Source organism: Nothoprocta perdicaria, unplaced genomic scaffold (genome assembly GCF_003342845.1).
Source record: "Nothoprocta perdicaria isolate Ctin4 unplaced genomic scaffold, notPer1 scaffold_118, whole genome shotgun sequence".
NCBI classification, from domain to species: Eukaryota; Metazoa; Chordata; class Aves; order Tinamiformes; family Tinamidae; genus Nothoprocta; species Nothoprocta perdicaria.
Genome location: NW_020454294.1, coordinates 1,626,193 through 1,650,177, shown reverse-complemented (window position 1 = coordinate 1,650,177; position 23,985 = coordinate 1,626,193). Strand labels below are relative to the sequence as shown.

The 23,985-nt window shown below is 43.9% G+C and overlaps 1 protein-coding gene across 4 annotated transcripts in view; it reads right to left on the bottom strand.

Annotated features, from left to right (window-relative positions):
- Nucleotides 1–23,985, bottom strand: part of SYT16 (synaptotagmin 16) — a 90,715-nt gene that overhangs the window by 16,330 nt on the left and 50,400 nt on the right. For 3 of the 4 annotated variants that reach the window (XM_026053777.1, XM_026053778.1, XM_026053780.1), the window contains 3 exons: nucleotides 19,008–19,640; nucleotides 7,803–7,991; nucleotides 2,348–2,598 (listed from right to left, as the gene is read on the bottom strand). In XM_026053777.1, the coding sequence (XP_025909562.1) occupies nucleotides 2,348–2,598; nucleotides 7,803–7,991; nucleotides 19,008–19,581 (1,014 nt within the window). In that variant the 5' untranslated portion in view covers nucleotides 19,582–19,640. Of the gene's footprint in view, nucleotides 1–2,347; nucleotides 2,599–7,802; nucleotides 7,992–19,007; nucleotides 19,641–21,271; nucleotides 21,316–23,985 lie in introns of those variants that run through there. The other variant, XM_026053779.1, reaches the window with a different exon arrangement.

Below are 23,985 nucleotides of genomic sequence, written 5' to 3'. Positions count from 1 at the left end.
AAATGTAAGTGATGCTGTGTAGCTGTCAAGTTATTTTTGTTGGGTTGCTGAAGTAATATTTAAGGAGGAAACGTAATGGGATTACACTTGATTCATGTCTCCCTCCACATGTTCATCGCTCCCCACTTTCACCTGTGCATTTGCTATTGAGGAGACAGAAGCGAGGCCCACTGRAGAGTTGCTACTGAAGCAGGGAGAGTTATGCTGTGAGTTATGCTCACAGCATAACTTGGCTTTCATCTACATGTCTGGGCTGCAGAACGAGCAATCCTATACATCATGGTAAACCCATAGGTACCGAGAGCCAAGAGGCACCTCTATGTCCCAGGAGAGCTGAGCATCTCCTCTTCTAGCAGAGCATAGAGAAGACTGAAGGCCAGGTCTTTGACATGCTAGCTAGAAAGTATCTGGATTTTGGCAAATCTCATGTTGTATTATTATAGCTATGGACATATCCACCTCAGAGACGTGAAAAAAGGGAGCAAAAGAGAAATGTTAAACTCTACGGCAGTGACCCTTCCTTGGGCAGCCACCTTCCAGATGCCAGGGTTGGCCCTTTCAGGGAGAACTGAGCTCCCATCCAGGGAGAAACTCGCTGCTGCTCAGGTTTCCAGCACATGGCACTTACAGACGCTTGGTCTTCTCTATTGAAACCACCGCCAGAATTCCYGTTGTCTTTCTGAGCTCAGCTGGGGCTGCAAACTCTTTGTGAATGAACCAGCTATTCAAACAAACTCGTTGCCACGGGAAGCGTGGGGCTTGGATGCTTCCATTTGATTTCATTTCCTTCCCTTTTCCTAGCAGTGTTGCTGTTACGTCAAGCCAAGTATACTGATGGATACTGTATGTCTAATCCAGTCATTCAGGACAGAGCCAACATCTTTTTCACAAGGTAAAATGAGTCCTGGGACACCTGGGAGAGTAGCTAATTATGGACTGGGCTCGAAATGGTACTTGCAGTTCCACTGCAGGGGCATAAAATTACCATTTTTGTCTCTAAAGAGAGGTCTTTTGAATGGAGCATAATAGCACATGGACATTTCTGGCATGTCAGAACATTTAGTTCCCGCAATAAAAAGTCTTTCATTAATCCACACAATACCTTTGGACGAGAAGCTACTTGTAGTAGATAAACTGGGGTTTGGGCAGATCTGCCCCCTGATGCAATACCCATTGTTGGCAGGAGCAAAAGGAGAGACATCCTCCAGAGACGTGCAAGCAGAGGACGCTTGAGACTGTGCAGCAGCCACGTGCCATGCCCAGCGAACACAGGGAAGGAGAAAGGAGCCTCAGGCAGGTCAACAAACAGCGTGTCACGGAGGGAAGGATCACCTCCGCACTGTGTTTCAGTGTGTCCTGGAGTACCTGTGGGGACTGGTTTGTACAGCAAGGCAAAATGCTGTTCAAAATGACCCTTAGGGCTGGCTCATACGAGCTAAGGAGTTGCTTGACATCTACTTACTTGGCTCAGAGCAACGTGCTCCGAGGAAAGGAGCGTTTCCATCAAAGCCTGCTGCTCCAAGTATGGGAGTATTCATTTCTACAGCAGATGAGTGGTCTCCTGTGACTCGGGAAGATGTGACCTTTGTGCTGTGCTTTCAATATATGTGATGCGGGCTGATATTTTTTTTCAGAAATTAAATCTTGTGGTAAAATGATAATGAAATTGGACATATCACACAGAAAGAATAGGATGGAAAAAGGGAATGCTAAATCATCAGACACTTAAGGCATCTTAAAATCTGTAATGGTTTCCTGAGGTTTCAGAATAAAAGCAGAGAGCTAACGAATGGAGAACAGAGATGCTCCAACCTCAGACCCCATCCACCTTCAAAAATATGCCTCATGTTAAAGGAGACCAGAGTGATGGCCACGTGGTTAAGTCACAGACACGCCCCAGCAGTTGCCTCCAGCTTTCCAGATAATTCCTGTTGTCTGAACAACAGAAATTATCTGGAAAAAAGAGGCACAGACGTGACCCAGTGATCCCACAGCACCTCCCTGGCTGCAGGGGGATGCACAGCCTGCCCCGTGCCCCTGCAGYGCCTTGAGGGACGTTTGTTGGTAACTGATAGCAAACGCTGTCAGGCAGCAAATGGTTCCAATTCAGAGCAGAGAGTGCAGTCAGAAATCAGAGGATAAAGCAGCTTTCCCAAACAAGTATCAGTAATCAGAGGTAAAAACATAAGAGGGAAGGGAGGTGTGTGCACTCATGCACACAGGAGTGCCATTATCTTGCGCTGTGCAGATCATTTTTTCACTTCATTTCTTCCCAAGAGCTGGAGCTTCAGGCCCCCTTCCTCTTCCCCTCAAGAACAGAGCTCCCGGGTGCAACAACTCAGCGTACCTCAGGGCTCCAAGCCGATGAGCTGTCCGTAGCATCATTTCCTTCAAACCTCTGGCTGGCAAACGCCGTGTCCAAGCGTGCGTCCGTGGCCGGCTGGCTAATGCCAGCAGCAAGGCTAGGCTCCATCCTAAGTCTTCTGTGCTGCCCAGAGCCCCTGCTCTCGGTTGCTGTTCTCAAATCAGCAGATGTACGGTCATCTTCGTGATACGACAGGTTGTCTTGGCAACTCAGCTGGCTTAGTCCATCCAAATCTAATAATTTCCAGCAAGAAAATAATTTCAGAAGGATTAGAAGGAATTCTTCCTCTCCCCTCTCCCCAAGTGTTTCTTTTTCTCTGCTTGTTTTTACCTTCTTACATAGTGTGTGTGGCAGGAAGATTTCTACTCACGAGCTTTTCAGCAYTGGACTTGTGAGTAACATCTTGTACAAACCAATGTTTGGATGGAATAGACATGACTGTCTGTCACTCTCCACGTCCTGAACAGCAAAACTATCTGTTTTTACTTGAGAATGTTATGCACCAAAATAAATAAATAAATAAAACAAACAAACAAACATCAAGGAGCGTTTGGGATGTTCAAAGTGCCTTGGAGCTAATTTGTGGTCCCAAAGCAATCACTTCCATGAAAGTACAGATCAGAAAAATCACAGAAAAACACAGCACATATAGGCCTGATGTCTTCCTTTTATCGAGGAGGAAGAGGAGGAAAGGGCAGGAATATTCTGCCAACACTTCAGGAAGAAAAGAGAGATCTTGTGACGTCTAATGAATCTGATGACAGGTGTTGCTTTAGGCACAAAAGAACCCGATTCTGCCTCCAGCACTTTCAAGCAGGCAAGGAGCAGCTATAAAATAAGTCATGTTCCCAGGCAGCTGGCGAAAGTAATGATAGTGAGTGGTTTCCTTCATTTGGGGATTGAAAAGTTTGCTCTCAACAAGGATACTGTTATAAAACATTCTGTTTTTAAAAGTTGGCTATCAATCCAAAACTTCAACAACAACAAAAACAAACAAAAGAGACTGCATGTAATAGAAAAGAATTAGTTTGTTAAGCAAACATACTGCTTCTGATTCATATCTGCTCAATAAAAATAATGCAAGGAATTGCATTATGCAACCAAGTTGGGTGCCATTTGACAAGATGGGCAGAAGTCTCTGCCTCTCTCCCTGGCTGCTCTTTAAATTCAATATAAATGTTTTTAAATTCAGGGATGAAGAGAAGCACCAGCAGCCTGCCTCTTCCCTCCTCTCAGGAAAGGTCTCACCTCCCAAGAAAATGTCTCAAGGACGGGAACTTCAAGAGAAAAATCAGAGACAACTCCCTGTGCTGCAAGACACAGCAGATGTCTTTTAGAAAAGGAGGATGTGAACTGGGATTTCTCAGTTTCTAAGTGAGTGCTCTTCTCAGGTCTAAAATGTTAAGAAAAAGCACCTCTTCCACCTTGCATTTGGTAGACCCAACTCTGAAACTGAGAAGCCCCATCCCACCCCACTGCCCTGAGCTGAAACTCTTGAGTGAGGGTAGAAAGTAATTTATTTTTGCTCTTGCTCTCTATCGAGTAACTCTGAAGAGTCAAAAAAGAGACATACATAAACACAAGAACACAAGCAAGAAATAAAATAATGGAACATCCAAGTATATATATTTACGGAGACTGAATGGGTACAGGCTCTCCTTAAGGCATTTAATTAGCAAGGCAATGTCTAATATACATTTTAAACAGTGGGTCATCCATCAAAGCACACACCACGCAGCAGGCTTTCAGAATAAAAAGCTACTGTAGTAAGAAATGATCCTCATGCAATTGTCTTGTGGTTTTGACTCCTGCTGGGATAATATCTAGATCAATAAGAGAGGAATTTTCAAAAACTGCATTAAAGCCATAAAAGGCTATTTAAAAGGGGAAAACTCCAGAAATATATTAATAGAGCAAGCCATTTCCCTAAGACTCAGGCACAAAATGAATGTGTTCGGAAAGCAAATATGATATATAGGGAAAGGAACGGAAAAAGTGATTCACCAAGACCATTTAGTAAAACAGTTTTTTCCTTTAAATTTAAGGCAGTTTGGTAAGTGATAATCACTTATAAATGCGCACATTAGAGAATCATTACAGGTAATGGCTCAACTATACAGACAAAGACAACTATACCTCTCCAATTACATGCATTCTAGCACTACAGTCACATTAAAAAAAAAAAAGAAAAAGAAAAAAAAGGAAAAAAAAACCAGTCAAAGCAGAAGTGCTTCATGTAAGGGAAAAGGTCATAGCATTAAAAGCCTATAATTTACCTGAGAGCACTTTAAGGAAGAAAATGTCAACTGTCTTATGAATAACTGACAAGAATAAACAGCACAGTATCAGGCACATGCAGAAACGGCATTAGCTAAATATCTGAACTGTAATTAGTCCGGAGACCCCACAGAGCAAGAGCAGCCAAGTTCAGACTTAAGGACAGAAAGCACCATGCACTAAAAAGAGTATTTTTTCATTCCTGCACCGCCCCGATTTTGTTTTTGCTGTGTCACACCAAGAAGCAGGCAATGGGAACACTAAGGAATGCAAATTATCGATAAATCAGGGAAGTTTGTTTTCAAGATTGATGAATTGCTAGGAAGAAACTGTGACTTCTATGAAAGGATGAATCTCACTTGCAGCATCAGGGCACAGACTTCTCGCAGGTCCTGGGCTAATGAAGCATCTCTCCAAAGATACGGGAAAGTTTCAGCATATTCAACATTGAAAATTAGGCTGGAAAATAGCCCTCTCACTCACACTGGCAAGCAAATGGCCTGGTTAACCCAAATTATCTTTCTTTTTCAGTGATGAACAAGCTCCGACTTTAAAGCATCTTAAACATTACTAGGTCCTAAAGAAACAAACACTGAGAGGTCTTGTCAATAATTTGGAGGTACCACAAAGTCAAAAGATGAAGCCTAGTAGGGTCTAGCTACATTAACACTGCACAGTTCATTGAGTAGCAACACTCAGAGGTTTCTTGCTTAACACAAGTACCTTGCACTGACCGGGGGATGTCTGCTCTAAGGACTGCAGAGAATCAAGGGGCTTTAACAAGAAAGTGAATGTGATTTTCCAAAAGGAAGGAAAACTGATTCCTACTTCCAGACTCTACCTCAATATACATGTGGAAAATTAAGAGCTTATTTGAATACCTCTTCAATTCCTCTTTCAAGGAGGAAAGATTTCTGGTTGGATGGGGTACTTCTTGACATGAAATCTTACWAGCTTCCAGCAAGTCCCTCTTCCCAAAAGCCAGGAAAAGCAGCAGGAACACAGGGTAATGGAAATGAGGGATGTTAGCCCTCATACAACAGTAATTCTCTTGCTTTGCCCTTGCTATAGCTCTGCTTTCAAACCACTCTTCAGTGCTCTGGCACCAGCTGCTCACTGACACAACCAAACAAGTCGAAGAGCGGGCAGTGAGCAGCGTTCCTGCTCCGGGTTATTTTGTGATTAGGCCAATAAAAAGTGCTAAGCAAACTTCCTCAAAGAGCCTCCTAGGAGCAAAACCATTATCTAATTACAATAAATCTAAACAAAAATGGCTTGTAAATTTTAGGGGTTAAAGAGAAAAAGGATCTTAAATTTTAAGTGACATCATGCAATCAAGGCAAGATTGTTTAATTTACCACACGCTGTGTAATAGCATGAGAAGACTCCATGTTTCCAGAACTAAAATAGGCTCTTTATTAGCTGGGTGATTTGCAGACAGGCTGTGGCAGAGCTGCCATCCCACCCATTCAGCTCCCCAGAGCATCCTCCAAGCATTTCCTTCCTGTGACGCACACTCCTCTTTCCAGCATCTAAAAAGATCTAAAAGATTTTTTCCACAAGTGAAAAGTTAAGGTGCAGAGTCCCATGACATGGATAGCAGAAAYAGAGGGCCAACAAAAGTCTTGTGCAAGGTGATGATGTGAGGAGACTTCGCAGCATGTCAAGTTGAATAACGGAGAAGATATCAAAGGCTCTCTGAGATGTCCAATTTGTTGTATCTCTAAGTTTGTTGTAGATCATTTGTTCTCCAAATATATAAGTAAAATGTCTGTTAAGAGAGGACAAGTCCATAAGAGTTCAGGCAGAGGCTGAAGTTGGTGAAAGTGCATTGATCTCAGTCTGGCCTCAGCACTTTCAGAAGATCTTTCAACCTCCCCCGCAAGAAGTCCTGAGGGATCTGCTCAGCTGAAGCAGTGTTTGATGCACTGAGGATCAATCACAGCTTTGCACTCATGAACCTTTCTACTTTGCTGTTCATAGCACTTGCCAGGGACTGGCATCTATATGAAGTTCTCTGAGCTGTGAGGGTTGGCAAGATGTGAGGGTTATTTGGGAATTATCCACTGTGCTTTTTGACTAAACAGACATCCATGTCAGGAGCTGTGAGTAGGTGCAACCATCATAATACACCTGGTAAGAGCAGTTCAATGGTCCTCAGACTCTTTTGGTTTGAAGGACAACTGATATACCTACAGATTTGCTTTTATAGACATATTTGTAATGAAGGGTCTAACCTTGAGCCCAATGAAGCCAATCTTTGGTGCAGAAAACCAAATACCATCAGTGAAAGCAGGCTTCAACTTCTGGTCTCATCTAGCTTCTGAATAGCTAATGTTATATCAATGTTACCTCTGAAATAAAAAGTAAGAGCAACTCTGCACCATGCTGTGAGAGAAGAACAGTTCAACAGAGAGCCGTAACTCAAAATGATCACATTAATAAAAGGGAGCATTAAAATCAAACAACTGTATTTCAAAATTAAAACAGTTTATGGAACGAAAAACAAAAGGCACTTTCATGATTCTTCCTCTAATGAATTTTTCTAGATTTTAGAATCCATTCAGGCCAATTTTCTAAGTAGCTACATTTTTAAAAGCATTTCATCTTTGTTTGTATAAAAGAGTCATTACATTAGTCTATAGAAGATCATAAAATTCTTCCCTTATGTGCATAAATTTTTAGTTTCTGTCATTGCCTGACATTTGGCATATGTGCTGGTAAATGATACAGCATAATTCATTCACTGTTCACCTTGTGTTTGCAAAGTTGCTATAAAAGGAGACATTCAGCTTCTGCTAAAAGTCTTGCTAAAGAAATGAAGTAATATCATTTAAAACTATCAGAACCAAGTCCTGCAGTCTTATTCAGGCAAAATTGCCAATAAAATCCATGAAAAACCCTCCAAATTAGCAGTCAAAATCTGAAATCAATGTACAGTTCATGGAATGACCTCCATGGACTTCAGCAGGGCTTGGATCTAGACTCTTCCTCCACAAGTATTTTAGAAATTAGCTGCAGGTAATGACTTAGGGAACCAAGTTTAGCAAGAGGCAAAACAAGATTCAGGACTTGTTCTCCATAACAAAGGATCCTTTTCCAGGTGGAGGGCAACAAAACAACGCAGCAAGTTCTTCAATCTCATTTTTGCAAGCAATACCTTCACATTCAGATGCCTCTGTACTGTACTCCTCGTGGCTGCAGGGCAAGCGGCTGAATTTGGCTCTATGCTCCACGGCCGCTGGCACCGATTTTTGTGGACGGGACACAGAGATCTCAAAGTGCTTCCTCACCTCATCGTCGCTGTCCGAAGAGGTTGTCAATTCTTCATCCTCCCCGTAACTGTTTGCTGGGAGAAAAACACAGCTCAGGCTTTAGACATCTGTGAGTCTTGGCTGAGCAGGCAGGTAACATGGCACCCTTGCAGCTCTCCCCGGGAGCTTTTGAGGAGAAAACACAGGAATTGGGACAAACCAGAGAAGGAAGCTGAGGATCACCTGCTTCTTCAAACCTCTGGAAGGYCTGTAGACATCATATGGCATTATCATCAGCTACATATTACCAAACCTCGCCCAATTCTGCATGTCATCTGTTCAGAGATTTTGAGAGAGTGGAAAACCACAAAATAAGACAAAATATACTTAGGGAACCATTTATAAAATGACTACCTTAGCTAAGACAAAGCAAATTAAAGAACAGAGCAAGAGGGTTGTCAGGACACTCTCTCCAGCAGAAGGTGACTTCTGCATTGCCATGCTCATCAACTTGGCATTCGGGTCTCGCTTGGCACATTTTAACAATAAGCCTGTTGTTCCTTCTAAAAAAATAATTTCAGATGGAGAAAAGAGATAAATGCTTCTACACTGATAGAAGAAGACAAAGATTTTTTAGAGATTAGTTTGTACCGGTCAGTGGCCGCCTATCATAAAAACTGATTACTTTTATACAAGCCATAAAAATAAAAGGTTTAAAATTACTTTAAATAAAAATTATTTCAGGCTATATAACCACACAATGGCCTACATGTGCTCTAATCTAAACGCATAAAATCAGGGAGTCCTTTTCAGCCAGCTGTGTTGCCAATTCACTACTTGCAGCCCATGCAACATCCACAGAATTAACTTAAATGGTCACCAAATGCCAATAGGTTTTATTTACATGTAGATGTACTCTAGGTATGTAAGACAGAAAATAAGAATTATTCCAATTTACACAAACTTTTCATTCAAACAGCATGCCAAAAATCCCAAGTAAAATATCATCTTTAGGAAACGAGACATGTCTTTCACCGTTTTCTAAAAACGATCTGCAACATTAATATCTTGCATGCATGTACATGAGGCTGTGTATTTAAATAAATGTGCATTAACACAGTATGGAGATGTGGTTATAAAAAGAAATATCCCAAGAGCTCTGCGTCTCCAGCCTTGTGGGAAAGCTTGTGGACAAATGCTCTCCAGGCAACCRGCAAGAAAATCCCTGCAACCAAGAGCAAGGCCCTTTTTTGGGACAGTCAATATGGCCTATTTCACCACTGCTGAAAAATTCAGACCATAATTGGAAGTTAGAGGAGCTGTTTGGAAAAAAAATCTGGCCAATTTGCTGTCTTCTGGGAATCAGGGGTTCGTTTGGAGCTTTTTTAGCATTGCAGCCATGTGGGGAGCAGACACCAGAAGGGCTCTGGAGCTGCACAGCTGCTCCTGAGATGCACCAAGTTAAACGTACACCAAGACCAAATCAAGGATCTCCTTGACTGAAAGCATGAGGAAAAAAAGCCAAGTGTTGCAGTTCCTACAGTAACTTCCAAACCCACCTGCTCTGCAACACATGGCGGGAGCAGGATTTGCAGCCTGTGCTCCCCCAGCACCAGTTTCCTTTTGATTSTCTGAGTGCATGTGAAAATCTCACCTTTTTTTGCACACCTCACTGAGAAATACCTCATTAGACTCATTTAAAAGTAAGTGGTGCAGGAGAGCAGAGAGATCCCAGTGCCAGCTCTGCTTGCATTTCCACCATGGGGACTCTTTTGTAAATTAAACGTAGCATACACCTAAAATTAGTAATTCACTGGCAGCCTTTAACTGAGATGGGGCTATTGCTGCTTTGTCCTCCATTTCCATGATGCTCAGAAGCATTTTACACATAAGATAACATTGATTCACACTGAATCAAAGTTTAAGCCAYATTATGTCTCTGCCCCATCTATTGAATTCACCTATGGAAACTTGCCCGGGTGAAGGGGAAGAGCTGGACCCAGTTAGATTTAATATGGGCTCTTGACTTTGACTTCAACTTTGCAAGTCCCCAAAGCGTGACAGCATCCCTTGTTACGACACTGGATGCTATTTCCTCCCCACATTTGGAAACATGCAGGCTAATTAAACAGCAGCACCAGGGAATCTGCAGGAATGCTCGATCCGCCCGCTGCTGAATCCCTGTCTGAGGAGCAGACGGCTCCACGTCACGTTAATATCTCCATGTTAATCCAACTAACTTCACCCAGGGGAGAGAAGAACGCTCCCCATTCAGATATACAAGTGTCCTGATTAGAAAAGGACAAGAGGGAAACATTTCCCACGTCACCATGGAAACTTAAATAAAGGAGCCGTAATTACAATCTAAATTCTGGAAGGATAATGAATACATCTCGAGATCTGCAGATGTTGGGTGGAATATACATATTTCTAGCAACTTCAACTCAATTGCTTGTACGCAGCATCTGTTTTGCAAATCAACTTCCTACCGATCGGAGAGGCACATGGGATTTTTCTTCYCTCCTCCCAGGGGAAGAAGGAGGGTGACCTCATTTTTTGGCAAATATTTAAAAACTACCACTATTTATAAGGAAGTTTCAAAAACCAAAATAAGGTTGGTCTGCAGGCATCCAAATACACTGAGCGAAAATGTATGAAATAAATAATTCAATAATGTGCTTCAGCAGTACTAACTATAAGGAATAAGTTATCATTTACTTAAAGCTTATAAAAATATCCAATTAAAATCAGATCGTGCAGTGTAATATACAGATGTACTGCATGAATCCTGTCTGCTGMATGTTAAAAAAATGGTCATTTTGGCCCAGCAATAAAAAGTTGGCAAATACCAAATACCATGAGTCCATTTTCTTGCTAAAGACTTTGATTCTGCTTAAGTCAGTGAGAGGACCTCTCAGTGACTTCCTCAAAACCTTCACTGGTTCCAATGGGAGGATGATCAGGCTTTGAGGGAAGCAGAAGTATTCCACACACACACAGGAAAATGTAGGTGATTGTATAACCAAAGCTCCTCGGAAAGGAGGAGCATTTTATGAAGGGAATTTAAGRAGATGCAGCTGGGGCTGCTCCAGTGTAGCTGCAGCTCTGCTTTGCACAGGGTCTCCAACCTGGAATCATCTTCCCCCACTTGCTACCAAGCACCTGGACCAGCAAAAAGCCCAAGGTCACCTAACTCCCTCACCTATGGGTTTCACTAGGAAAGAAAGTGCCCAGGGTTTTTATGCTCAAAACTATTTGCAGATACAAACTGACGCCCAAAACGCCTCCTTTTTATAACAAAGGAACAAAATGCAAGCTACCCACCTAGAGAAATAAACTTCAAGTCAGCAGGCTGCTGTGCAAACATATAAGGAACTGCCCACAGGAAACAGCATGAAAATTAACATCTTTTCCTGTTGGKTTTTTTTTTCCTACTTGTGAATTTGGATTTTAAAAATAGGCACATGGGATTCAGATTCAAATTGGCTCTCCCTTTGCTACCTATGGTTCTTCTAAAGGAGATGACAGCCAATAACTTCTGCAGAAGCAGAATCCTCTCCGATTTTCCCCATCACCTACTTTACATTTTGCATGTGGATTAGGCATGAGTCAGGCATCATTTATGCCCATGGGTTACATTAGCAGAGCCTCAAGGTAGGCAGGGAAGGKGAAGAGAAGAGATTACACTGTAGGAGACACTGCTAAACCAGGAAAATCCCTGGTGTGGACACAGTTACAGCCGTGAAACAGCCCACAGCCTTTTGCCGGGTTAGGTTGGGTTGCTTGAAGAAACTGTGCAGCTGCACGGGCAGAAGAGCAGCTTGTGGCAGCAGATACGGTGTCTATACTGGGCGCTCAGCAGGGCACCAGAGTCGCCCTCCGTGCACTGGGGTGCTGGTGTAGATGCTCAGGGACTACAAACCTGCAGAGATGGCTGGATGCCCACGGCCACCATTCGCCGCGCTGTCCTTCCTCCCCATGAAAAGCAACTTCCACTTCATAGGTGTTATTTCCATCACGCTGCTTTCCGGTAGACTTTATACCTCGATGGGTTGAGTTCCTTCAGGTTCCCCCATCAGCCATCACTTTTATTCCCCTTCTTGGTCCAGCTRCTCATCTCTCCTCCTAACACAAGCAGGTCCCTCTGCAAACTCTCCTTCCCCAAGTTCATCCAGCTTCACTGCTCAACTCTCTATCCCTGCTCCTATATAAAGAAGGTTCCCTGGAGTGGCACTACCTTCTCCTGGACAATGCCCTGCTCCCAGCAGGATTCAAGCTGGCAAAGGAAGCTGCCCGGGACACGCACTCCTGCTCTGCTAAAGCGCAGCTCCCCTGTGGCGCTGATTACAGCCCAGGCGCAGCGCCCGCTGCCCTAACCACGGGCTCCGCACCCACGCGCCTTTGTGCGCCCATTAGCAGGGTGGGACTCGACTCCCTCGCAGAGGGATTTGTTTGGGGCTGCTGCGGATAACTACCGCCTTGCAACGAGACACATATTTATATTCCCACTGATTTTCCTAATTGGAACTTTCTGTTCGCTGCTGCGGGGCGGATTCGGCACAGCCTCCCCGCGCCAGAGCRTTTCCAAGGAGCGCTTGGAAAATCACAGGCTTGGGCAGCAGCAAGGAAGGCTGCGGTGCAGCAAGGTGCACACGCAGCCAGGACCGCTCTGCCATCAAGACAGGCAACGCTGCCCTCCCTTCTTCCACTTCTAACAATTGTGTGGCCGACTTATACGATTAAAGAGTAGTAGGGAGTTGACTGCCAGCCAGGGCAATGAGTGGATGCATTTCTCCTTGTGGCGGCACATCGGATAGGTCTGGCAGGGAAAGGAGTGCAACTCTGTCACTGGAGCAAGTGACAACCTGTTTCAGAGGCAAGATCAGCTACTGACAGCTACAAAAATGCATCCTCGGGGTCAGGGGTTTTAGGGCTACATCACTTACGTAGCTCACATCTCGATGCCGAGCGCTCAAGACATGGGCTGGATGCCAGGGAATGCGGAGCTCATGAGAACAGGAGCTCTCTACACAACCCTGAGATGGGACCTGCTGCGGACTGCTTTGGGATGCAATCTCTCCAAATCATCCATCATCAGACTGCAAATGGGCATCAATACCATCTCCCTAACTCAATCTGAATCTGGAGTACTGYGTGCAGTTCTGGGCACCCCAGTATAGGAGGGACGTGGAGCTTCTGGAGAGGGTCCAGAGAAGGGCAACCAGGATGATTAAGGGAATGGAACATCTGTCGTATGAAGAGAGGCTGAGTGAGCTGGGCCTGTTTCCTCTGGAGAAGAGAAGGCTCAGAGGGGATATGATTAATATGTATAAGTTCAGGAAGGGAGAATGCAGGGAGGAAGGGGACAAGCTGTTCTCACTGGTGGCCAGTGACAGGACAAGGGGTAATGGCCACAAGCTGAAACACAAGAAGTTCCGTCTCCAGGTGAGGAGCAACTTCTTTACTGTTAGGGTGACAGAGCAGTGGAACAGGCTGCCCAGGGAGGTTGTGGAGTCTCCTACTCTGGAGGTCTTCAAAACCCGCCTGGATGCCGCCCTGTGCCACATGCTSTAGGTGTGCCTGCTTGAGCAGGAAGGTTGGACTAGATGATCTSTAGAGGTCCCTTCCAACCTTAAATATTCTGTGATTCTGTGAAGGAACTGCTTCAGAATCCTGCAAAGAGCATCTGCAGAGGAACTGCAAAGATGAAAAAGACCAAAGGAAACCAGTTTGTCCCAGCACACAAACACTGTGCTCTGGGTCTGCAGCGGATGCTGCGAGTACAAGYGCATGCGAGCTCCACCACGCTGCAGTGAGATCATTCACACCTGCCTCGCAGTAGTAGGAGAGGGAAGGTGAGGAGGAGGTTTCTAGGAGGGATGCAGCACTTCCCAGCTGCTGCCAAGAGGCTGTTTATTGGTAAATGAAGCCTCTCGAGTCCTCAGCAGTCTTCCCAGAGGAAGACAGAGTCGCAACTGCCATATGGGAGGTGGGAAGAGGATGCCACTTAGCAAAAGTGGAGCAGAAAATACAGGCACAAACACACACACGCTCACACACGCAGTTTGTTCTGCTACTCTGCTGAATAGTAACATCCATTTCTGCCTCTTAAATAAATCTTTCTCTAGATTTCCTCCCTTTGGCTTATGCAACATTCTAGATGGCAAGCCCACGTGACAGACAGACACTCCTGAGCAGAACGTCCTTGCTCAGGCCCRAGATAGCTGGGCTTTGCTGGCCAGACAAGGAAATGAATCCACCTGGGGCTTGTGAAGACCCCGTGTGTAAAATCACATTATTTCCCAGTGGAGGTGGAGGGGAAGCTCTCTTAAAGGTATCGCCTTTGACAACTTCTGTCCTGACCCACTCCTTGCCATCACTCCCCCAGCTGCAAAGGTGACAACCCGCAGCACACCCTCCASCCGGGGCCATCACCTGCTCTCACTGCTGCTTAATTCCTTATAACACGAAACTTGGAAAAGACAGTATTTTAAATGGAAAAAAAAAAAAYAGACAGACATACGGTGCCACATTTGCAAGGACAAAAGCGTGCGCACAAGCCCATTCCAGTGAAATTTCCCAGGAAAAGAGCAGTGCTGGGAGCAGACTCGCGCCTGGGCTTCCATCCAGGGAGCTGCAGGCCCTTCCCGCACCCTTCGGAGCCCAGCTGCACATCCAGGCACGTCAGCGCTTCCTCCTGCCCGGGCAGCCACGAACACATCCCGTGAAGCTGCTTTTCTCCACGGCCTTTCATGGCTCTCCCGCACTCGGTCCTAGCGGTGCTGCTGACTCCGTGCAGCCTCTTCAAACACCCCAGCCAACGAGCACGGGGTCCTTGCAGGGCTCCCAAACACACGTCCTCCCTGGAGCATCGTCGGGCTCCATAACCACATCGGTGATAAAAGTCACCAGCACTTCAGATCTTTAAGTAGAAACGGGCCCTCTGTTTATTTTCGTCTCAAGTTCAAGCAGCAATGGGATTTATCACATACACGATGTCTTTTTATTACACGGGCATTTCGTTGCAGTGGTTTGCAGGAGCTAATGAAAACTCGCTTCTGGCCRAAGGATTCCTGGCTGTATAAATGATCATTTCCTGAGGTCAGGAGTGCTCCCATWCAGCAGAAAGAATAATTCCCTCTATTACAGCAATTATTGGCAAAATTCAATGACCCCTCTTAAGCTGGAGGCCAAAGCAAGTAAATGCAACAGCACTTACTGGTTTTAAGCACTCGCAGAGCCTCCACGTGCCTCCTCTTGCACATGCAGTGAGGATGACTAGTCACCCAGGCAAGACTCCTATCAGGATGTCAAACTGCCCGGGATTCCAAGGTCTAAAAATTATTTTAGGGTGATCAAAAYGCAATCTCTGGCTAGCATTGATGTTTAATTGAAAAATCTCATCTGAAACTGCATTGAAAACACAGTCAGGCCGCTCAAGAGACTCTTCAATCACAAACATGCTGCACAAAAGTACTCCTGAGCCCAAGGCTGCAGCTCTGCTTTCCCCTGTCTCCACACCTTTCCTGTGTCTACTCAATGGTCACTTTGGCTTTTTACTTGCAAAGGACGTGGGCCTGGAAACAGGCACCCTGACCAGACTTCCCCTTCGCTGACAGCACATTATTTTTACAAGTGGCCTGTGGTGCCACTGGTTTTCGTGGGTTTTTTGTTTGTTTGTTTCTTTGTTTTCCCAATTTTTGAGCCAATTGTAGGTCTGGCAGCCATACTCTCAGTGGCCATCACCAGCCACCTGATTAGAAGCRTCTTGGCCACTGGGGAGGGCAAAGGCTCCTTTCTCTCCATTCCTGCTAGGGCAGAAGACTTGCTCTTTCAGTAACATTGAGATGAGATGATGAAGGAGAGTCTCAAAGAAGCTGCAGGAGCAAGTTCCTCTGCAATTGCAAAATGTGCAATGATACGATTTGCAAATAATGAGAGGAGACTGCATGRATGAAGAGGCCTCTTCCCCCTCAGACCATCCAGGCAGCCTTGCAATATCTGCTGCTCAACTRTCTCCTCACTTCTCAACCGTGGACCAAAAGCATCTGAGGTAAGGAACTTTTCCTGCATTTGTTTGAAAACTTGGCACAGTTTGACTTGCATCTTTTAAGTACTGACTAAGTCTCATCAGCAGCCAAACCTGCGTCCTGATTAACAAGCCCTGCACCACCCGACAGGCATTTGACTTAACCCAAAGATTTCATTGCTCAAACACCTTATTAGATTCCTATTCAAAAAAAAAAATTGTGTTTTTCAGACACATATGTGCTGCTTTGGGCTCTCAGACAATGTACCCTGGGAGGGAGGAAACATTTCCTAAGAGGCAAAATTGTGATCAAAAAACATATCCGATAAAGTGGAAAAGTGATAATAATGTTTTATAACTACAATTCTAATTTCTTTCATCTTAGAAGCATGCTCTAAGTTGAAGAACAGGGGATGGCAACTGGGTTTTGTGCCTTTCTTTTCCTCTTTTTTTGCCTTTTTTTTTTTTTTTTAAAAAGGAGCTTCTCATTCGGGTCTTTTCCCCTCCCCCTAAACCCAATAAACCATATATTGGAATGACCTTGTAACAGGTTTCTGAGGCTCTTTAATCACCAGTGGTTGCTAAATGAAGCATGTCTATTTTCTCTGTTACATTACTATTGGCAACCAGGTCTTCAGTAAGTGCCCAGAAATATTTCCATGGCAACAAAAAGCAATCAGCATTGCTACTGTTTTGTGCAAATTTAGCTTTAAAATATTCTATTRTGGAGAGAAATACAGTACATTAAGTGAAATAAAGTCAAGATGCAATGTTCTGAAAAGAATATAAACAGGAAACGTGTATTTTGCAGAAATGGGGGGAAAAATGCCAAAAGCAAAGGGGAAGGAAAAGTTTAAAGCTATTATTGATGCTACCGAGCACCTTTGCTGAATGTCAGCAAGCCCATATGCTCCCTTACACTGTCACTTAGGGTTAGGTAACAAAGCTAACAGATATAGGGATACCTCAAATACCTTCTCTGGATCATTTTTATCCGTGATTGAAATTTTAGGCTGTCAGGGTATTACAACCTCTCTATGTGTCTAGGTTATCATCAGAACAGTTCATATTCCTCATTTTAGAGGAAGAATCTACAGGAGTGAAAATGAAAGAGCACACGTGTTTTGGAAGAGAAGCACTTACAAGAGCAAAATCTGTTCTTCCACATCAACGTTCTCATGGAAGGTGTTTTCAAAGCACAGTTCAGTCCTTTTTCCCTGTATTACACAACTTAGTTCTGAGCAAAAGGAGTCGTGTTCCAGCCCTCAGACCCTCGAGCAGGCAACTTCATGACTATCAAGTCTTGAGAGTACTGGATGGCCCTCTGCACAGTGCATTGCAGAGAGAAAAAGACAAAAGATCATGGAGAAGCATTTGGAATGACATTCCCTCTGGTGTAAAAAAGGCCTCTACAGATCCTGGTGTGGAAGCAGGAAGCTCCTGGCACCAGTGATGTCAGTGTGGGAAGCTCTGCAGGTGCAGCCTGTTGGCCCATGGTGCCTCCAGACAGGCTAGAGCCAAGTAAAACAGATAATAAGAGAGCCAAGCAGCAACGTGGATGGATATTCAGCTCCATCAAGTCCACGTGCGCAYTGTGGACTGGATCCATACACACACAGCTAATCTAGCCCCTCAGCTCTGCCTCAGGGCCTGTGCACTGATGCTGGCATCAAGATACCAGTCAAGCAGGGCATTGGGAAGGGGTCTGGGAATATCAAAAGGTGAAGAAATCAGGAAGGTGAAAGGCTGGGCTCTACACTCTAACAGATACAGCTCTGGGGTGCTTAACCTGAGAATCCACTTTTTCATTTGGGATATGGCATGAACAGCCCCAGTTTGGGAAACAGCCTGTCCCAAAGCTCTTCCCAATTATTTGCCTGGCCGTAACGATGAGAGGAACAGCAATAAAAAAAGGAGCTAATTTTAACACTCATCATGGAACACCCGCAAGGTTTATACCCCTCGGTCTGCTATTCCTATTAAATGCAAAGCCAAACAGGCTGATTTTCTGCTGGCTGCACAGCAAGGCTAGGTAAACAGGACTTCTCCAGAAACCAAAAGCGATGAAAAACTCTTTGTCAATTTAAAGTAAATATTTTCAAGAGCATCTACCTCTTATTTCAACAAAATAATGCAGATATTGAAACCAAGCTCTGCAGATCTTTAGGGAGCATCAAGCTTTTTACCAGCTTCATATCTAGACCCCCTCTCCTTCCTCCTTTGCAGAAACAACTTTGTAGTTGAAGAGGGGCTTTAACCCACAACAACCCAAAGATGGGATCAGTTGGCGCTTGCTGCTGTCCTGCATCATGCTCTTGGGACATGCGCCTTCACCAGTCCCTCTGGGACCTGAGGATCCTCAAGCCACACTTACAATAATATCTGCTGAGCAGGAGTCAGGTGGCTGAGACCGAGCCCAACACAAGTGCCTGAGAAGCCGCCCGTGCCACTTAGTGATCCTGAATCGCAGTTAAATTATTTGAAACTAAAATCAAAATTGGTTCTCCTTCCCAGTCTCCTGCCTACCGTCCTCTTCAGACTAATTTGAAACGCTGTGGGGGAGGTGGGAGGAGAAGAAAGCAATTTGGGAACCTTTCATCCATAAAATCATGAGATACGGCTAGCTTTTTAGTRCAGCATTTCACAGCACATGGCACAGTAACATCTTGAGATTCTTGGCACAAAGAAACAAGGTTTGAGATTATATATATCTTTAATAGCAATGACGCAAAGGCAGATGGTTCTCCAAGCAAAAGCTTAAGGCTAAATATCCCCTTTGAAGGGTCCCGATACCTGAAGCAAAACATGGGGAGAACAAACTACTCTTTGCTACAGCAACAGGGCCTGATTGCCTTTTAAACACGTGCTGTTCCACCCCGGAGGTTTCCATTTATTTCAGTGAGATTAGTCTCAGAAAAGAGAGGAGAATCAGAAACACAACGGGGAAGGGTTGGATTTTTCTTTGGGGTTTTTCTTGGGGTTTTTCTTTAGCTGTGAGAAACAGATGACAAAATAAGCAGATTAGCAACTAAATCAAATTAATCCCTAAGGGAGGCCTGGATAACCCTTGCTAGCTGCTTACCTGCCAAGCTTGCCTTGCCGTTATCATGGTTTAAGGAGGCACTCGTGCCGATGCTGGGCTGCTGGTCCCTCGTCCTCACGCGGGGCAGACCTTCCTCTGCAATGGTAGGCAGCTCGTCAAGCGGCTGGACATCTTCACTAGTCCAGTGCGATTCACTGGCTGCCAAAGGCCTGGGGCTTTCATCACGCTGCTCTGTTGAGCCCGTGGCATCTCTAATCCGTTTTGGCCTCTGCAGAGCCACGTCGGAGCCACAAGGGAGACCTTGAGGAGCAGAACCTGGACCTGTGAGTGGAACGTGACCATCTACTCCAGGATGCAAGTACTCCTCGTCCCACAAGTCCAGGTGGCTTTCATCTTCTGAGTCCTCAGAGTAAAGCTCATCAACTCCTCCATTATCCTCCAAGTCCTGGCTCTTCTTCTCACCCTCTGACTTACGACCCGCTCCRCTCAGGCTCAGCAGTGACGCAGACAGAGAGTCTCCTGCTTGTTGGATGGCTTCATATATTTGAGAGATCCAAGAAGACAGCGGCTGAAGGAAATTTTGGGCCGCCTCAGAAGCCATGTTGAACACCATGCCGGGATCTGATGATCAGTTGCTCAGTTGTGCCAGCATGTCACTTACAACTCAGGAAGCTATAGAATAAGCATCATAGGAGATCACTGTAAATTACTTGTCCATCAACACTATCAACACATAATGTACCRAAGATGTTCAAATCAGAGAGAAGAAATGGAAAAAAGAAAAAAAAAAATCTATCCATTTAAGAATTCCGTTAGAAATCCTGAAATGATGGACAAATTCTATACATATTCTAGCAAAACTCCAGCAAGCTTTCATTCACTTGCTATCACCTTAAGTAAAAATGTAAACATAGAGCATCTGAGCACAAGTACCTCTTCAAAGCACACACCTTCTGGTTACAGCTGTCAAGCAAAATACAAAACAACCCRTGGCCAAAAAGCAAAAGAGCTTCTTGGTCCAACTTCCACCACATCCCTATTGTTATCACAACCAGGTGCAGGGAGTACGGAGAGAATTAGGTTTAGCTTGATTAAAGTGACAGTCCTGAAGTTTGCAGAATGAGCCCATGGCAGACAATTATCTCTAAAGTCACACTACAAAAAAACAGCTAAAGAAGCCATCTCTGTCTACAGAGTAACATGACTCAAACTTATTCTTCTCTTCACAGAGTGAACAAAACATAGAAGGCAGAATATTAGAGAGAGGAGATTACTGGAAACAGGAGAGGTAGCAAATGTTGTATGATGTCCATACATTTGTTATATCCCTCAGTGGATGGAATAAATTCCTATGAAAGTAAACATAACCCAGATCTTTACAGCACTTCTTAATAATAAGGTAATTATAATAATTAGTACATTTTAATTGTTATTAAAGTAGTTTTATATCTGGAGTAATCACATATTTGTAGAATAATAAGTATTCACCTTTGGGACTGAGAAGCTGTGACATGAGACTTTTCTAAAGTTGGGGATGGAGACGGACTGATCATATCTTGCTTTTTTAAAAATCTCATCTAATCCTAAATAAGAACACAGGTCTTCTTGTTTTCATAACTCACAGAAAATTAATTTTTATCTAGTATATGCCTTCCCACGTTATCTCTTCCCCAATGAGATCAGAATTTCTTTGATGAACTTACAGATGGAGGAAAAAAACTAAAATAGAATGACGCTTTTTGAAGGAAAGAATTAAATATCTACAGATCTGGGGCTAAAAGGCAACTTAAAAGAAACAAAAATAGTTAATACTAGGGTTAATCTGTGTCTTGCTGAATTTAGAGGTTTCTTCAATGTTGATGTTTCGCTCCCCTAGAAACAACCGTTTAGCACAAAGACAAAAGCTTAGCCAGGAGTAATTAAACTATAAAAGGAAAAATACAGTACGAGTGGCAAGAAAATAACCTCAGTAGCAATGTCTATTACCTTGTGAAACAGTTTCCAGAGAAATGGAGTGAAACTCTCCCTGTTTTGGATATTTAAGTGAGCATAACCAAGGAGATCTCACCTTTGGGGGGCGGAGGAGCAGCAGACCAGATGAGACCAGAAGGTCTCTCCCTTTGGAACCACCTGTGCTGCATAATTTTGCTCAGCAACATTGACCTTGTTACTGTGTCTTCTGCAGACACAGTCAAGAAGGTCATTATCAGCTCCAATAAGTATTTAAAATTACAATCCTAACAAAGGCAATACATGAATTTAGGTGATTAAAGCCATTTTAAATGCTGATGACTGTTACAAACCTTTCTGGCTCAGGGCACATGTTGTTCCAGTCTCCATCTGTCAACCACTGGCTGCTGGCTCAGCCCAAGGACCTGGGTAACGTCCCCTGCAATGCATTAAATCTTTGGCAAAGAACCATGTCACAGCACAACCTCCCAGGTGAGCTGTTCCCTTCACTGACCTGCCTCTTTCCAGCTCTGCCCTTGTCCAAGCCTCTCTGCTTTGTGTAATTTGGTTATTTTCTCGCAGACCTAAGCTTATTATACCCGCCAAAGTTTCAGGACAGTGCACGTTTGCTACTGCTAAGTCCCCAGCACCATAAAAGTCACTGGGAGGAGATGATAATTTGGACAGTAAGATTCACCCAGGCATGGAAAGGGGTAATTTGGGGGAGGTACTGGATACAGGATGCATTTTTCACCTCTCACTTATAAACAGGCAACAGCAATGGGATCTTGGAGCTCTGATGAAAATAGAACCTCTTAACCTTCTACCTCCACCTCAGTAGCAAAGATTATGACAGCAGTGATGCTTGCAGGGGTGCAAGCATGCAGGAGTGATAGCTAACCAATGTAAACATAACATACGGGCACAAAAAAGAAGCATGATCAAAAAGAAAACAAAAAAGAACCCAAGAAACAGAACATGGGGTTCTGACCTTTTTCATAGGGAATCATCAGCTTGTTTGGTTGTTAGATTTCACAGCAATGCTCTTCTGGTTCAACAGAACTGYGCCCAGCTCCTGCAGGTGCTGCCTGAAGGCTCAGGCGAATACCACAGGGCAGCACAACACTTCCCATCATCAGGAGGTTGTTGTCCTCACCACAAAGGCTGGGAGGGTTTTTCAAAGTGAGATTCCAGTTTTGGCACAGATTTAATGCAGTGATTTAAAATCACCTGTAGGTCTAGAATGTGATCACCTAAGTCATCTCAGTAAGATGAGAGCTGAACTGCCATCTTTCATGCATCACGTGAAGATCCTGAATATGCTGCTATCAGTACTGGGGCAAAAATGACACATATGCACATTCACRATTCTAACCAAGACCTGAGAAATTTGGTTTAAAGCTAGATCAAAGCTGGAGGTCCAAAGCAAATGTTTTGATTTAAGCAGGCAGGCAACAGGCAGACATTGAGGCTTACATCCCCACAAGAATCTGAATCTTTTCATCAGTCTATCTGCCCAACACCTGACCCGATCACCCAACTTCCACCAGCAGGAGCAACAGAACTTGCACAGTGCCCAACKGGGCCAAGCCTTTGCTCCTGTGGTCTTTTCTACTCAAGATGCTACAGTCAGGGATACGCTGAACACCTGGAGTTCAATCACGCTGCAAATTGCTTAATTCTGGTCGTGCAGCAGATGGGTAAAATGTGTAACAAGCTGCAGACAAGTTTAGGCGGGCAACATTTTTTAACAAACTCTGAGAGGGTCGAGGAAGGTCGATCCGTGTTAAAGGCTTGCCRCTTCCCAAGAGCTCTCTCCCTTAATTAGCAGGCACTGTTTTAACGGGGTGTTTCTGATACACTTCACAACACAGCCTTTTCAGCACTACAGATTTTTACTTCTAAATACTTTAACAATTTCAGCTTGCATTAGGGGGGAAAAAAAGAACTGAGAGAGCATTTGAAATGTGTGGGAAAGAAAAATCCATTTCTTTTAAAAGCATTCATCCAAAAAAGAGAGAGAGAGAGAAACAAAAACAATTTAGTGTATCCACTTCAAATTTCATCTTCTAAAACTAACCACAAGAATTTTCAAACAGAATAACTTAACTCAGAGTTGGTTTTTCTTCCCTTGGAAAAATCAGATAGCTAAAAGGATCAATGTTAGGCCTCTCACAGAAACCATCATAACCTTTACTATATGCCAGCTACAATCCATACTCCCTTTTCTTTATAGAATCATTATTCCTTGAGTAGCGTTCCCAATGAGAGGTGCAATTATTACAGCACAGCATAAAAAAAAAAAAAAAAAAAAAAGATAATGAGTAAACTTTCAAGAACTACAAAAAGACACGGTTTTAAAATATTAGCAAAATGTCTGAATCTTATTGATAGGCAGGTCCCTAAAAAATTGCCATTAAATGTGTGTCCCTACAGAGATTTCCCTTTTTCAGGCATATGCATGAAATTCCAATTTTCAGTCCCCTAATATGTSCCAAACTACTTCCAGGCCCTCTAAGTCTTGTAGACTGAAGGCTGAAAACAGTGTTCAGGCATATACCAACTGAAACACTAAATGAGTAAAATTCCACCCTCACCTCCATGCTTGGAAACGTACTATCCAGCACAGAAATGCAGGGAGCTCCCAAACGTCTGATGATCAGAAGACACCTTTGCATCTCACCATTTTAGAAAGATGCACCCTTGCCACCATTTAAAAAAAAGAAAAATTACCAAAAAGCTTTACTAGCAGCTTGGGAAGTCTGCCAAATTCAGTATCCTACAATAAAAACTCAACTGGTACTGGGCTACCTTTTAGACATAACACACAACCAGGAGAGGTTGATTCCTRCCTTCCACATGTCTCAAATTTTAATTAAACCACTGGCAATTATTTACCTTTATCTCCTGATATCATGAAGACAGCACCCAATCTTTCAYGCCCACCTAGAAGAAAGCCGATCCAWGCACAGGAGCTGTATTTGTARGAGCACCTAGGAAATGCTGAACTGCAGACATTCCATAAAGCCTGGCTCAGCCTAAGAGAAAAGCCCGAGTTCAAGCTGGC